Source organism: Scardinius erythrophthalmus (assembly GCF_964197995.2).
Source record: "Scardinius erythrophthalmus genome assembly, chromosome: 16".
Classification (NCBI taxonomy): Eukaryota; Metazoa; Chordata; class Actinopteri; order Cypriniformes; family Leuciscidae; genus Scardinius; species Scardinius erythrophthalmus.
The window spans coordinates 28,688,802-28,705,946 of record NC_138236.1 but is presented as its reverse complement, the minus strand read 5'-3'; the positions used below and the strand labels follow the sequence as shown (position 1 = coordinate 28,705,946).

Genomic DNA, 17,145 nt, shown 5'->3' with positions numbered 1-17,145 from the left:
GCAGCAGAGCATGTCAAATGTTTTTCTTACACCGTGTTAACGCCAACGGTGCAAAGCAACAACATCCAGACAAACTGATGTCCGTTATATTTCTGACGTAGGCCTACTTCAAGTACTCGTTCTACTTCTGACACGAAAAACAAATATGCTGTGTTCCGAAATTGCGTACTGTCTGTGCAGGTACTACATTTGAATTTGAATTTACTTTGCAACCGCTAAAAAACCCGTTTAATATAATATGAATGAAGTTCGGACATAAGGTGCGTTCATGCACATGTTTGTAGAATTTGTAATTACAACTTCTGAGAGCTACGACTTGTACTACAAGACTGGTACTACCTGTACCATTTGACCACTGCAGATTTAAGGTGTGTTCGACTTGAAGTGGTGCTGTGCAGATCAGTGTATGACATCAAAGTACTGCGAGAGATTCAAAAGCATCCAGAGATTTATTTATGGTAATTACAACCATAGACAGTATAAGAAGTGGACAGAGCCATCTCATTGGAACTCAATTGAGACAAGTGAAGCCCGTTTTTAGCTATTTTTTAGAACTTCCGTTCCTGACGCGCAGACTCAAACTAAGCTTGATGACATAAGCAACCTGTCTGACAGATGTAAATCTTCTAGTAGCTGTGCGTGCAAACTGCCAACGTTAATCTTGCAGAGACGGCGAGCTTGAGCAAAGAGTTCTTTGGCGTGAGTGAGCAGGAGTAAGTATTCTGATTAATTATTTTGACAGTATAATATATCTATGGGCTTCTCCCTTGACGTCTCCCCGATTGCCCGCAAACTTTTCCTCCGGTCTGTACGGTAATTTCTCTACTGTGCGACAGAGAGTCGAGTGGTTATGACGCAATCGTTAGCCTATTTTTACAAAAACTGTTTCTACAGGGCCATAATGTAACATAGAAGGTAATGGATCCCTTTATACATTGTCGTGTTTCTTTAGAAATAAATAATGGACAAATGGAGTCTTTAAACGCCTCAGATGTAAAGTTATTCGCTGTCAAAGTGACGCCAAAATGAATGGGAGTCAATGGAATGCTAACGCAAGTGAAGTTCTGCTACAAGATGGCAGCACGCGGACGGCTTCAACTTCCGGTCGATGGATTACCCACCTGATTACAACATGGCACAAACGCAGTAATACTACATCAGTCATGCTGTGACTGTCACGTGTCCTATCAGCATCAGTTGCATAAATTCTCTCCCATGGCCTCATGGGTTAGTAAAGTAACAACCTTCCGGTTTCTCTCTTGAATCCAACACGTATGTGACTTGAACTGCAATTCATCGACTGGCCGCTAGAGACAGGCTCCAAAAGTGATATGCCCCATATAATCCCATATAGCCCCCATGTTAAAATGGCCAACTTTACTGCATAAACAAAAAGTGGTTTTGGTCTATAGCTAATTTTGCACTTCATGACAACTGTGAGGGGGGTGGATTTTTCTATTACTCATCCGTTTAAATGGCAAATAAAAGGCAAATAAGTTGCCCTACACCATTTGTGTAATGAATATGAATGGTGCTTCAGATCATGCGGCTTGTTGAGGAGATGTGTTCCATTACTTTTTGGTGTGATCAGACTTAAGGGCAAAGCATGTAGCCTACTCTGAAGGAAAGACCCAAGCCATATCTAGAGACCAGAATTTCCTTTCCATATCTTTCAGTCACTTCGACATGGTGGCGATTGACTGACACTGGGTGTCCCAGCACTTGGAAGACCCAACCCCCCCAGTGTCAGTCAATTGACATCACTGCTACGTCTACATTAATCCGGATACATTTGAAAACGGCGTTTTCGTTTCAAAATGCTCTCCGTCCACAATAGCGTTTTCCAAAAGTTTCTCGTCCACACTGAAACGTCGGAAAACTCAGCAAAATTCACCTTACTCCGCATGAAACCCTCATATAAACTCACTGAGATGATACAGAAAGTTATCGCACAATTTTTCTAGCGGGATCAATATATTATTATGTTATTTATATTATATTATATTATTTATGCCGCAGGACAGCAAATGCGAGTACATTTTCTGTCATCTTTGAAGGACTGTTGTATGAAGAGTGTGCAAAGTAAAAAAAAATTGCAACTGTGTGAAAGTGAATAGCGCATAACATATACGTCACATGACTAAACATGCGTCATGAAATACCTTTATTTTTACAGTCTACAACGCGAAAACAGCGTTTTGAAATCTATCAACTTAGCAGAGAGTTTTCATTAAGTTTCCGTTTTTTTATAAAAACTCAGTGTGGACAGAAAGCCAAAACGGATAGAAAAATTGTAAAACTATAAAACGTATTAGTGTGGCCAAGGTCCACGTCTCATTCCCTCCATCAGGGAACGGAGGTTACAACAGTAGCTGAGACGATTGTTAATGAAAAATGTTGGCTTAATGCTGACACTTCAGGTACTGTCATCCTCTAGACTCTTAACAAAGACTCTTAAAGGACAGTTAACTATATGAAATTGTTTGTTAACACCGTCTACACCCATAGACTGTATAAAACTACAGTAACAAGTTTCAGATCTATGTTCTTCTTCACAATCATCACATGTTGATTATGTTGCATGTGCAGTAGGCCAAGACATCAATTAGGAGACTGTTAGAAATGCTTTCTCAGCAAGGGTTCAAAAGATTTTTGTGAACACTAAGTCGGTTATTATTAATTGCTTTCTGAACCCAGTCCCTGCCATTCCACATACAACGACCAACTCATTCATTCATGATCACAGAAGACCGTGTGCCCACATGGGGAGCCTGAACATTTGATACCCGGAAAATGGTTGCGAAGGTTTGCATTTAAAAGCAGTTAGGTCATCAATATTTCACAGTGGCTGTGACTGATTTTTTTTAACAGGATCTTCCTATTACTAGGGGCTTGTGTAAGAAGAGCCTCCTGCTGAATTATGCAGAGGATCTGCAAACTGGCTCTTCAAGTGGAGAACATACATAAACTCATACACACACTTTCACTCCCACACAGGCAGGGTTCAGTCCACTTATTATAACTGAGCCAGGCTCTAGGTCTCATTAAAGGCATTAGAAACAAGTGCAAAACCCAACAATGCTTCCCATAAGCACAAACAAGAGCAGAGGTGCAGAACATTTACATCAAAATTGATCTTTCTAAGGTAGCCTACCTCTAACTGCACAACTGTAAGAAATCAAAGGTGATTTGTCATTGAGGAGAACTCGCTCTCTAAATTCCAAAGCCTCTATATCAGCAATCCCATTATGCATTTGGGCTGATGCTTGGGCATTCATTTATTGGGATCTTAAATACAAATTGCTGACTGAGCTGTTCTTTCAGGCCACCGTGGAATGTTATATTGCTGTTCCTAATCACATCCAAGATGATTGAGTGAGCTTGCTATGTCATTTTGATCACTAACTGTCTGCTTCTCATTATTTCTGTCACTCAGGCTACAGTAAACATTGGGTTCACGCCACTCTAGTTTCACGAAGGAGGAGTTAGGCCTTCATTAACATAGTATAGGCTATTAATTTATATTTTAAATAATAACCCAATGGCACAAACTATTTGCAATGAGAGTGTGTTGGCTCTTCCGGTATCTTGTCTTATCTTAGGCTCTTGCCTAATTCCAGTGAAAACATATCTTAATGTTACATCATACAACATTCCAGATAATTCCATGCTTCCAGCTTTGCTGCAGTAGTGTGTATCCACATACATGTTGGCAATATACTAGTGTATGGATATGAATTCTTCCAAAACCAGATTATTTTAGCTACAGTATATGCTGTCCACCTTGATTTAGCAGCTCTGTGCTTTGTCAAATGCCCCCCCTCCAGCAATTTCAGTTGAAACGTCTGAGAAATAAAGTGTAATACCTGTTGATTTGACATAAATGAGAACACAAATATATGAATTGACCTTTTTTCCACACCAAGAAATGTACACCATCATGGTGTAGCCTACATCTTAAATTGTAATGTATTGATTATTGCTCAATATAGCCTATTACTGAGCGAACATTATATTGCATGTAGGCCTACATTACACAAAGCACTTGCACGTTTGCACATAATTATGTGGTTTACTGTCTGAAGCTTTACCTATATTTTCCACCAGACCAAAATATTGCAATAAAGAGTCTATTCAATTCTAAATGTTGCTGCAGAGTTTTGCTGCCATCTAGTGATTTGTAAAACATTTGCAATAAAAAAAAATGTAGTTTGGAATCTGAAAGGTTCAGATCAACATTTTTTGTTTGTATTTGCCCCCTTCTCATTAAAACTTTATTAATCAGCATTTTTAACACATAAGAATAGCCTAGGTTAAATCAAGACGTAGGCCATAGGCTAAATTTAAGAGAGCCATAACAAGTGAGCATATAGTTTAAATTAGCCTTTAAAAAATACAAATAAATCAAATAAAAAGATATTCTGGCATGATTAAAGAGAAGAAATAGCCTAACCCATACATACGCTAATTCTTTCTGAGTTTTATTGTTGTAATGTTTTATTATTGAGATTAAATACAAACACACACACACACACACACACACACACACACACACACACACACACACATAAAATAGCCTAATAACCTTTGTGTAGTGTTCTGCGGAAAGTGGCAAAGATGTTAACTGAAATCAAGCAGACCTGCATCTCCTTCATGTTGTCCACTGGAGCAGAGGGCTGATGAGTTCCTCTGGATCTGATGTTTGACTTCACTGTCCGGTAACTCAAAGCCATGATCTACTGACCTTGTAGGGGTTTTATAGGTTTGTAAATCTCATCCTAAAGCTGAACTATGTTTTTCCACGCTGTCTTCTCGGCGTCCAGAAGGAATTTAGTGTTGACCATGCTGTGAACGAGCCCGCCCAGAAAGCACTTTACTTTCTCCAATCTCCACTATAAATTGTTGTTGGCAGTTGCCATAGAGATGCCGACGTCAGGGGTAACATTTTTAGGGGTAAAATAAAAGTGCCCCGGCCCAGTGAGTCCAGAGAACAAAGGTCTTAGGCTACTTCACTTGCATTGATTTCGCAAATCACTTTTTTTTTTATGTATGCGGCTTTAAAATTTATTAACTGTTTAATGTTTAAAGTCCACGATTTATTTTCGCAATGTTATGCTCAGGGGTCAGTTGCATAAATAGCCACAGTTACTGCTTCTTAAAACTTGTCTGAGCAAACTAGCAATTAGTTAGGGCTAATCAGTCTACTAGTGTACCTTTTATGTAAGTTAACTGACTTACAAAAAAGTTATGACGTCTTGAAGAAAAATAAAATAGATGACTGTAAGATGCAGTTTGTGCAACTGGCTACAGGAATGTGGGGCACAAGTTATCTAAATGCAGCACATTTTTTCATCATCAGATTTTGAGTAAAAAAAAAAATAATAATTTAAAAAAAAATCCGGTTCCATCCATCTGAAAGTTGTGCGGTCGCTGTTGTGAAGCGTCTGTCTCGAGTTCGTGTAATTCTGCAGTTTTTCATAACACAAGAGGGCGCTATTGTACCAATGTAATTCCTCAACTGTTTCACTAGAGGGCGCAATTGTTTCAGTTCTCACACCTTTCCATGCATGTTACATTAGTGAACAGATGGGTGAATGCTGAAACAGTGTTGCAGTGCTGTTTAATATTTCGTTGCGCAAGTGAATTAATATACAGTTTTTTAACAAGTTAGTTTTATTCCTTGTGAATCACACATCAATTATACACACACCTAGTGGGTTCCAGAAACAGATGGTGTTAATATTCAATGCTTAAAAATGGCACATAGCTTACAGAAAATTGAAATCTGTTATTATTTTGACACTATTGAACTTAGTTTAGAAAAACATAGCCTATCAGAGAATATATAGGCACAAATTGTGTGTATGCTTTGTCTCAAACCTTGCAATTCAGTAAATTGCAGTGAGATAGCACACATGTATGTCTGCAAGATGTCTGTTAAAGATCACTTCATCTGGAAAGCATCTGCTGTTTACTAACATCTGAAAGACGTCTTTAAGGTGACGGTTTTATATATTCCAAATGATAAACAAGACATTTTTTCGAAACGTCTATTTGACATCTGACAGGAAATGTCCCATAGACGTATTGCAGATGAGCAAACACTCTGAAAAATACGTCTTCCAGATGTAACACGTAGCCTACATCAAATAGATGTCTCTGTGATGTACGTGTGCATTATCAGTAAAATTGTATTAATATAGGCTACTTGATCAGTGTGGTGTTGGTGTAATCATCATACAGACATTTTGTTATGATATGACAAGAAAACATACAGAGGGCTCCATGGGAACCTCACAAGTCAAGCACAAGTTTAAAAATACATGTTGACCTTATGAAAATAATGATAGGCATATGACTAAACAAATCTATATGTAAAAACATAGCCTAAATTTGACAAATTTATCTTGAAAATAAGTTCAATCACATGCAGCCTATATTCCAGCTCCAAGAAAAGCATTTTACTTTATATATATATATATATATATATATATATATATATATTATTTAAAAAAAAACATTTTTGTACTAAATAAAGAGAGGTATAAGTTTTTCGTGTTTTTGTATGGAATGTATAGAACCAGCATCCCAAAAAATGACTTGGCATTTTGTAAATTTCGGCTACAGCTGGTGATATAGCTAGGGTGACCTGTGGGGGGTGTGTAGAGAAGTAGGGGATTCCAGGAGACCCCTTTCCTGAAGAAGACCTCCCCTCTCCCTCCCTTCATCCTCCTCTCTCCCAGCTGAAACTCAGGAGCGCCGCCGATCGGTACCGACACCTCTCCAGCGAGCTAAAGCCAAGATGGAGGGTCCGTGCTCAGCGAGCACAGGAACGAATCCCCGCACGCCACTCTTTGCTTTCCAATGAAGAGGATTTATTCCCGACCAGTCACTTGGAAACCCGACTCTGATCCGTTTGTTTGCGGAGTTTTGTTGAGGGAGAATCATTGATCCGAGGATGAGTTCAGGGGAGGGAGAGGACACATCTAAGGAGGCGGCCGACATAGCGGCGTTTTTTAAATCCGGTAAGTGAAGAAGAGAGGGGCGCGCGCCTCGGTGTTTTCGTGATGATGATGACCCGCTTATCCAAATCCCGGTTCACGCCAACGATGCGTGACCGAACAGATCGTACCATAGATCAGAACATTTGTTGATGATGGTTAGCCTACTGTGAATCCGCAGACGTGATTTTATTGTCAGATGGAGTTGCCAGGTTAAGATATATGAGTGCTTTTATTTACCATTTATTTGGGATATGACGTTATATTTCAGTGCGCGCGAGCCTATTCACAAAACGAGCCAGTTAACAGTTTTTTTTTTATTGTTTTTTTCTTAAAAACTGTTGTCATACGTCACTGTTTATAAGCGTGATGTTTGAGTTCAGAGTGAGGTGACGTCATAAAGCTTGGCTGAATGCATTTGTTACGGTGCTGCGATGTCATGCTTCTCAATGATGCCATACGTCACCAGCCCACTGCATTCATCACGTTAATACTCGATTACCCTACATTTCACTAACTGCACGTTTCACCAATGTGGTGTGAATTTTGAGCTCATTTATGCACCACTTTGGTAATACTGGTCTGGTTGTTGCAGTCAGCTGTTGGTGTGATTTATGTCAGCTGTCTCTGCAGTACCAGGTGCATCAGAGGAGGGACTCTGTAGGAGCCATGGACACCCTGAGTGACAGCAGGAGTCTTATAATATCACTATATCTCTTTTTTTTTCTCTCTTCAGCATGGCATCCAATTGTTCAACTTTATTGTGAGTGCAGGTGCTACAATTTAATAATGAATAGGGAATAATGTATATTCCCAGTGTTCGTTGAAGGTAGAAGAAATTAATTTAAGTATGAAAGTCCTAGGGCTCTCAAGAAAAAAAAGAGCATGTATTAATATTAAAAATATTTCCAATATATTGTACATTTTGTCTGACACAGCCTGGCTGCTGTTTAAATAATGTATGAGTTATATACTTCCTATTAAATAGTTTGTAAGACCTGTGATGTATGGTCATGGTCATGGTTTGCTTTGTCACATGACATCATACAATGAGTTTGAATAATATTATTTGGGTCTCCTTTGAATTTTTTAACACTAAATAGTTATTTTTGTTTGCAATTTCATTATTCAAAGGTGGGAATAGTAGTTTTTGAAAAACACTTTTGGCCAATGTTGACATTTGAAATCACCAAAACAAACACGCCCCTACCCCAAAATGGTCTCGCCCCTAATTTGATATAGCTCCACCCCACACTTACGCACGCGACTGTAACCCAGGCAACGACTATAGCGGAATCTGCTGTATCTGCCGGCCGAGGGTATGATGTCATTAATAAGTGAAAACGTGTGTTACTATGGGTAATCCATGTCGAATGTTTTTTGGTATGTGTGTTTTAATGTGTCAGTGGTTCAGCTCCGTTTCACATGGAAGACAACGCTCAACACCTATCCCAAAAAAACACAAAGTTATCATGATCAACTCGATAGCATGAACACGACAGTCATAGTAACGAATATATTACAACTATAACAAGATTATATGAATTACTAAATGAGGAACCAAAGGAAACATATATTAGGAGTATATTAACCTACTTTCAGACACAATTTGGGAGCAAAACAGACAGTGGAAGAGGTTTAGACGCTCCAGGGTTATGGTGTGGAAATTAATGTCTATTTCACATCTGAAGTGAACAACAATAAGATTGCAAATGAAAAAACAAGCAAAGATGACACACAAGCATATTCAAGCAATAGCCAGCATATATTTGTTCTGTGAAACAAAGCTAAACAATGTTACTCACCTATCGAGAAGTAATAAAGCAGCCTTGGCGTCTGATGTTAGGCCTTTCCGCTCCTTGAGGAAAGGATATTGGCAATATCGTAAGCCTTCTTTTTAATTTTAAGTTCCGCAGACATTTTCCTCTTTTGTTTTTATCTGCCATCTCTTTCTGTAGTCGTTCGGCTAATGTCTGTTCTGTGTGCACTGAGCGCTCTCTCCTCCCCATCATTAGTAGACACGCCCCGTACTGCTGATTGGTTACAAGTGTGTTTTGGTACTTGGTCTGGCACAGTTTTCAAAAGGGTTTTCCAAAAACTACTGATCCCACCTTTAAATATCACATAACCATGTAGTAAGACCTATTCATTTGAATTAAATACTTCACAAATGAAAGATTAGACTATTTTCTCTTTTAGGTTATGGAACTTGATGGAAGCAAGGCAGTCAGACATAAGTGCAAAAACAATAGATTCGCATTATATAATACTTAGGACAAGTAGTAATACATTATAAATTCTGATAAATATGTCTCGGTGCTGAGCTTAAGTCACATATTACAAAAGACCCTCACAACGAGTCAGTGATTGTATGTATAGACTGGGTGTTAATTTTGTACCAATATAGAATACCTCCAAAAGCCGTTATCTATGCCAAATAATAAATGAGTTTGCTTGGCGTTCAAAACAATATACAGTACTGTATAGCAATCAAATGTGGGTGGTTGCCTTTTTTTGTGTCAGTTTGCTGAGACTAACACATCATTGACCCCTAATAAGTGTTTGGTATAATCACTTCATGGTTCATGTAATTAATCAAAACTGCTGTTTTCTTAGTTACTTAAACAGTATGTTAATTGCTTCAAGATTCACACATCCCATAAAGCAGAGGAAAGTCTTGTATCCGGGTGTCTGTTTAATAGCACTGCAGCATCCTAGGGCAATGTTTCAGAACCAAGTCCTCTCTCTCTCTCTCTCTCTCTCTCTCTCTCTCTCTCTCTCTCTCTCTCTCTCTCTCTCTCTGACTCCTCCGGTCGGTCTGTTAATTGCCTCACGCTCAACACTCAAGTTTTGGCACCGACAAGCTTTCTCTCTGGCTGTCTTTGCGTTAAACACATTTTGTGTTTCCAGAACATTGGATGTCTCATCAGTGCCCTACTTTAGTCACTGAGCATTGAATGCAGTCTCTCTGGGGCAAGACGCCCACTTAAAGAGCTTTTGTTCGGTTTTAAGAACTGTAGCAGATCTTGCGCACCAACTTTGGCCTGCATTCTGAACTACCTTTTGATGCTGAGCAAAGAAAATGGCTCAGTGTTTGCTAGAACCAGCACGGAATAGTGATGGTGGTCTGTTCAGGCGGTTAGAGGCATCTTTATTTGGAGTGTGTGGCAGATGTGTTTCAGAATATTGGGGGATTGACTTACCCGTGTTGCAGCGTACAACAAGACACAAACAGAATGAGTGCAATCCAGTGCGAATATAAAATGCAATACATCAGTACTGATTATTTTAATGGCTTTGCAATAACAAAATATGCTAACACATTAAAATGGCACTAAACACTTTAAAACACTTTTTATGACACTAACAACATGAATTGGAACATTCAGTTTTATACATTATGTAACAAGAGGTCCCTGCTACATATCTCTTCACCAAGGTCTGATGCCTGACAACATGTTCTCACAGGAAAATGTAACTATTTTACGAGGTGTCCATTTTGAATGAATTTGTATGATGGGAATTGTACAAAAATGTATAATCCTTACAAAACAAGTAAGCATAAAGGTCCATCCTTAACCCCAGCCCTAAACACAACCATCACTGGGGCCTTAACAGTTGTTTGAAAATGTACAAATGACATTTTACAAATTCATGTGTATCAACCACCAAATTGCCTAAACATAAAATAGTTGCAAATTGCCATGAGATTGTGTTGGACTTGCACCTTTGAAGACCCCTGATCCAGATTATGGATCAGTATTATTGTATTATTATTACTATATTGTCAGTAATAAATCAGTAATAACTGCATTATAACTGAGTAACTATGTGATTTATTACAATTTTCTCCCATTAGTGTTTGTTTCTTTTACGTTTTTGCATCCTCAACATTAATTCAGATCTTTTTCTATTGTCAGTTTTCCTTTTTTAGATAACTACTAGAGTTTTAGAAAATGTTAAACTGAGACAGTTAATGTGTAATATCTTCCTTTTTACAAACTATTTATGGCACAAAATAAACATGAATGGACATCAGAAGGTATTTTGAAAAAAAAAAAACAGTGCAACTTACTGAAATATGTAGCTAATATCACATCAGCTAAATCACACTTTAGTTTGGAGAACACATATTCACTATTAACTACAACTCAATAAAATCCTAATTTACTGCTTATTAATAGTTAGTAAGGTAGGCCTATAGTTTAGGTATTGTGTAGGATTAAGGGATTTAGAATATGGTCATGCAGAATAAGGCATTAATATCTGACTGGTAAGTACTAATAAACAGCCAATATGCTAGTAATATGCATACTAATAAGCAAGTAGTTAATAGGGAGAATTGGTCCCCAAACTCAGTGCATCTTTATTCCATCTGTATTTCTTACAATGTATGACATTTTAGAATCCATTAAGATCTATTAATGCACTATTTCACACCCTATTAACTCTTTCCTTGCCATTGACGGAATTTTTTCACTTGTTTTTTCACTGTTATACGGTAGGGGGCGCTATTGCTCATCTTCTGAAAGAGTACAGAATCTCCTGATCAAAACACACGTGGTGAAGAAGAAGCAGAGACAAGCGATTGCATAAGCACATGCATATGTAAAATAACACAATCATCAACATTAAACAGCATATAAATAAAAACTGCCTAATGTTACTGAATGAAATGTCGACCCAGGATGAGCTATAGGATTGTGAAGCTTTGGCGGTGTTTATAGACTCAATCTACTCCATCTTTGTTTAAATCATTATTCTAAATCCGATCCGGACGTAGTCTGACAAAAACGCGATTTTTTTTGCTCAAAATGTTGTAGAATTAAACAGATTTTTGTTGTTTAAAAGCATAGGGTCTGTATATATATATATATATATATATATATATATATATATATATATATATATTGCATGTTCAGATATTGTATTCTGGGGGCCATGACACTTTTGTGAAAATGATCAAAAATACTGGTGCTGGCTGGCAACGTTTTTCAAAAAACACTGGCAGGGAAAGAGTAATGGGCAACTGTACATCGCAATATTGCATTAGATTGATAACCATGTTACATCCATATCTTCTGTCTTGAAGACACAGCTCTATTCACACACTTGTGGGATGTTTGAGGTTGTCATGACATATTCAGCCCACTTCGCAATGTGTCAGAACAGCTGAAGGCTGGATCACACAAAACCTGAGCCCTCCCTCAGAGTCTTTCAGCAGAAGACCACTTCCACAGAAAATGTTCCCGTCTGAGTTGAGTTTCTCCTCAACCCTTTGCTGTCCTGTCTCGTAATTGGCACACCCAGACCTCCTTTGAAGTCTGTTGCGATATAGAGTGATAAATTGCGACTTCCGTACCCTCGATTCTCTGTTGTGGTGGCACTGCGCCTTTTATGCGATACATCTCAAGGGGTTGTTGCACCATCTTTCCAAATTTGTAATCACTCAACAGCCTGTTTTTTAAATTAAAGATTCAAATGAGGTGTGAATAGTCGCTGTGGCCTCGTTCTGGAAAGGGAAGGATGTTATTAAGCTAATGGATGCCAAATCTTAAAATGTTATTTCACTACCTCCGACACTGGAGTGACTTTTTGACTTCAGATAAAATGATTGCCATATGAAAGCTATAGTTTTCTCAATAATTGTGCCATTTTACCAAATGCAGACTAATGAAATTGCTCATTTCCTCTACTGGCAAAGTTTGACTTGAAGAGATCTGTCATTTCTAAAACCATTCTCAAGTTGCGTCTTTTTGTGTGTAATTAGAGGTTAGCTAAAAGTGAAGGGAGGATTGTGGTTTGGGATATTTCCTAACATTGCCTCACTTTGATCAACTATAAAACATAATTACATTGGAGAGAAACATGCTATTTGAGACAATTATACATCTGAGTATCACAATATGAAAAATGAGATCAAAGTTTCCCCTCTCATGGTCACGGTATGTTGGATTGTGGATAGTGCTAATGTTATGGATCATTGCTGCTTGCTAAAGTAATCACTCCCCTATAAATTCACTCAGAGGGTACAGTAAGATAATTTAAGACCAAGTGTGTAATTTCTGTGTCACTAGTGTCACCAAGCGAAATTGCAAAAAAAAAATATATATATGGTTTTTGAAACACTTCCCTCATCTGCCAGTGGTTTGAATAACAGATACTTCCAATGACACACTATTGGTTGAGCCAATAGCAGATGTTCAAACAAACATCTTTTGGATAAGAATGCTATCCCACATCAATAACTGATGATTGGTCAATTGACTGATTGACTGATGTGGGGACCTGGAGGGCAAAATATATATAAAAACTGCAACACATGCCTGTCAGTTTTCCATTTGTTTCAAGCCACTAATATTTAGATCACCTCTCAAAAGAATAAAAAGCTATGTGAACAAACTACAAGTTTTGAGCATTTGCGGTCCATATCAGCTGTGCTTGTGTGGGCAGGCAAAATATTCATTCAAAATATAGACCTCTATATAAACTGAATCAATAATAAATTGTATAATAAACTGTATAATAAAATTATAATAAACAAATATTATTTGGATATTATAGATTCTTTATAAAGTCTAATCTTTGTTAACAACTTATTAACCATAAATAGTTCTCAGTTTAGATTAGGTCATGGGAAATCGGAATAATGTCATCAGTTAAGTGCTTTAATCCAGCCTTTATTGGAAATTAATTACATTAGTATTAAGAGCTCATTAAAATGTTTACAATACATTAAGCGCACGCACACATAAACACACGCACACACACACACACACACACACACACACACACACACACACACACACACACACACACGTTGGGTTTCCATGTTTTATGGGGACTTTCCATAGAAATAATGATTTTAATACTGTACAAACTGTATATTCTTCCCTAAACCTACCATTAATCCTAACTGATTTTAACAATGTGACCTAATGAGTATTTGTATGTATTTCATATGGACTGCATTATGTTGTCTTATGTATTTTTAATTAAGTGGTTATGTTTAGCTTTAGATAGGCTTACTGTATTTGTAAATATTTTTAAGGAACTGAATACTAATGTAATTAATGTCCAATAAAGGTTGGTTTAAAACACTTAATTAATGATATTTTCTGATATTCCGTGACCTAATATAAAGTGAGAACTATTTACAGTTACTAAGCTGTTAACAAAGCATTATCTAACTCTTTATGAATGAGCTAATTAAGCAATAATAATTTGTTAAACACAGTGACAATTAATGAAGAACTCGCTGTTGTATATAGTCTATTAATGTATTAACTGCAGTTTTTAAACATTTTATTAACTATAAACTAATAGTTTCAATTGTCAATAGAGTAGTGATGTATTGTATGAAGCACTGTTCACATAGAACTCCCTTCCAAGCCAAGCAACTTTCTGTTGGACAGCGCGTCGAATTCTCGTGACCAACTTGAAAATGAGCAAAATTCGATTTTTTTTTTGTCTCCCGATCACACAGATTCCTATTGAAATAACTGTAATTCGCCCGAGAAATTTTGCATGGCAATGGTAGATGTAACTGAAGCTTAATTGTTAAATAATGGGTTTCCATGGGAAAATAATAAAATAAATATTAAAATATTAAAAAGCTAATATTACTGTTAATGTATTAAGCAATAAGCATTTTATTTATAATGGAACACAATTTAGCGGAATAGCAGGTTGCATTCACATTCTAGCCAGATTTGTTCATCTGTATATAGTATGCATCATCAGTAAGGTGTATATTGAATTTGATCTTTTAAAATCAATGTCTTAATACATTCGTACAAACCTGGTAGAAATAACTTGCTGGCAGCAAAGGCCTCCATGTGGGCGTTCCTGTAAGGGTGTGACGTCCAGTGAAAACTATGAATACCCAAGCATCCTGGAGCTGATCAGGCACAGTGCCCAGAGTCCAATTTATTTAATCTGAGTTGCAAGCTTGTATACGATAGCCCGTGTTGTGGTGATCATAGCCATTATGGCTTGTAAAGTAGAAAGCCTTGCATTATGTAATATAATGAAGCCTTGATGAGCAAACATTATCTGATCGTCCTCCATGCTATTGCTGTAATGTGGTCACTGCAGATCCAGGATTGATTCGACCGGGAAAAGAACTTTTAAGAATAAAAGCTTTGATATTGGGTGTCATTCATATAATAATCCTTAACAAAAATGTACAGTGGCAGCAGCATATCAGATGGTAATTCCATGGTACTGAATTATTGTCATGCTAATAGCATCGTATTTACATCAGAACTTCAAAGAATACAATTATGCTTTTGTCCAAAAATGGGACATATAGGGTTAAAATATCTGCATTTGCAGTTCACGTTTGTGTTATTTTTAGTCGACTGTGATTTAATGTAAATGCAGAACTGCACTACGGTCCATGATAGACAATGCTGCTATGTCATCCTGTATAATAGGACGAAGATTATTTCAGTTTACATCCATCTTTCTCTCTCTGTCTTTTGAAGGGGTTTAGAGTACATTGTTTTTACAATGAGGAACAGATGTTTTAAGGAAGAATGTTATGGATGTGTATCTCAAAGTTGCCTTTTTAAATGAAGGCAGAGGTATTTAAGGAGGTATTTCTTCCTGATTCTACCTACAAATTCTAATTTTGTTGTTGTAACCTACTTCAATCAGTTTGATGTAACATAAAACAAGGAAATGCTGTTACATACAATTTCCATTAAAGCTAAGGATGGTTACATTCGACACATGCATACCTGCTCCTTGCTGATCAGCGAATTTTGCTTCAATGAGAAATTGTGGTTTGGGGTTATTAAACACATTAAGTTGCATCAGAGTGAAAATCGCAATCGGCATCTCTACTCTTCACCACAATGGTAACCGCAAAATTCAATAACAGAAACTCTAAATGTCCAACTTAACCTTAAACATTAACATTAGTATTGTGAACTAAGTCAATCGTAGAGACCATTGGTGGCAAAGGCTCAACGATCTACTTAGGATTACGATGCTAAACGCAGCCCTAGGCTGTGGATTTATATTTCCACATGTTATTTTATGTGCTTTTCAGTAAAGGGAAAGATGTTGGTAGTTTATGTTTAATGTTCAGTTATGTTGGACATTTACTAGAGGAGTTTCTGTTACTTGTGCACAACGCACTCAGCGTTCTGTGCTAATGTCAGTACTGACACCTATCTTTATTTAGTGGTTCTGATTTATTCTGAATAAACTAAATTAAGTTTTGTGTAAAAAATGTCTTCAATTAATTTAAATAAGGGTAATTAATTATTTTTTGACTGTATACATCATAGTGGAAAAGGACTTTCATCATATAAAACAAAAAAGATGATATCAAACTTATTAAGTCATTTTTCTAGCGCTTTGAGTATGTGAAAGGCGCATTATAAATAAAATGTATTATTATTATTATTATTATTATTATTATTATTTTACCTAGCTGGAGAAATCAGGTTATATCTACTGACAGTTATGCTTCAGTAAAACCTTGTTTTTCAGGTTGGTTGAATTAAGTTATATAAGTCATCTTAAATCATTTATTTCATCTCAACAAAACCAGTTATTGTAGATGTGACCACATGAATTACATTTTCTAAGTTGAACTGACTAAACATTTTTTTTTTTCAGTGCAGGAGAGGACATGATGCACACATAGATGCTAAAATGTTTCCTGGTTTCTTTCAAAAGTCAAAGCCACAGTCATTCAAACACTGTGTGGGCCAGTGAATAGATTAAACTTGACCTTAAGACCTTAATCTTAAAGGGTTAGTTCACCCAGAAATCACTATTTACTCACCCTCATGTTAATCCAAACCCGTAAGACTTTAGTTCATCTTCATAGATATTTTTAATGAAATCTGAGAGATTTTTGTCCCTCTATTGACAGTCTACACAACGTCCACTTTGACACTTCAAAAAGTCCATAAAGAGATCGTAAAATCCATAAGAATCGGCTGGTTTAGTTAAAATTTTCTGAAGAGACTCAATCGCTTATATGATAAACAGATTTAATTTAGATTTTTATTTACACATAAACATTGATCAGTAAACATAAACAGAACCTCAACCATATTTGCTTAGCGCGCTTGCAGAAGCTAAAACGTGCCTCATAACACACAAGAATGAACCTCATTGGTTC

At 37.0% G+C, this 17,145-nt stretch overlaps 2 protein-coding genes across 2 annotated transcripts in view; one reads left to right on the top strand and one right to left on the bottom strand.

Moving 5' to 3' along the window:
• dnah5 (dynein, axonemal, heavy chain 5) overlaps positions 1-4,733 on the bottom strand; it is a gene marked incomplete at its 5' end in the record, with an annotated part of 161,185 nt that extends 156,452 nt beyond the window's left edge. Inside the window, one exon of the mRNA XM_081387820.1 lies at positions 4,641-4,733. Within this exon, the coding sequence (XP_081243946.1) occupies positions 4,641-4,733 (93 nt within the window). The remainder of the gene's footprint in view (positions 1-4,640) is intronic.
• Positions 4,734-6,958: 2,225 nt separating this feature from the next.
• Positions 6,959-17,145, top strand: part of triob (trio Rho guanine nucleotide exchange factor b) — a gene marked incomplete at its 5' end in the record, with an annotated part of 170,021 nt that continues 159,834 nt past the window's right edge. The window contains 1 exon segment of the mRNA XM_081388786.1: positions 6,959-7,025. Within this exon segment, the coding sequence (XP_081244912.1) occupies positions 6,959-7,025 (67 nt within the window).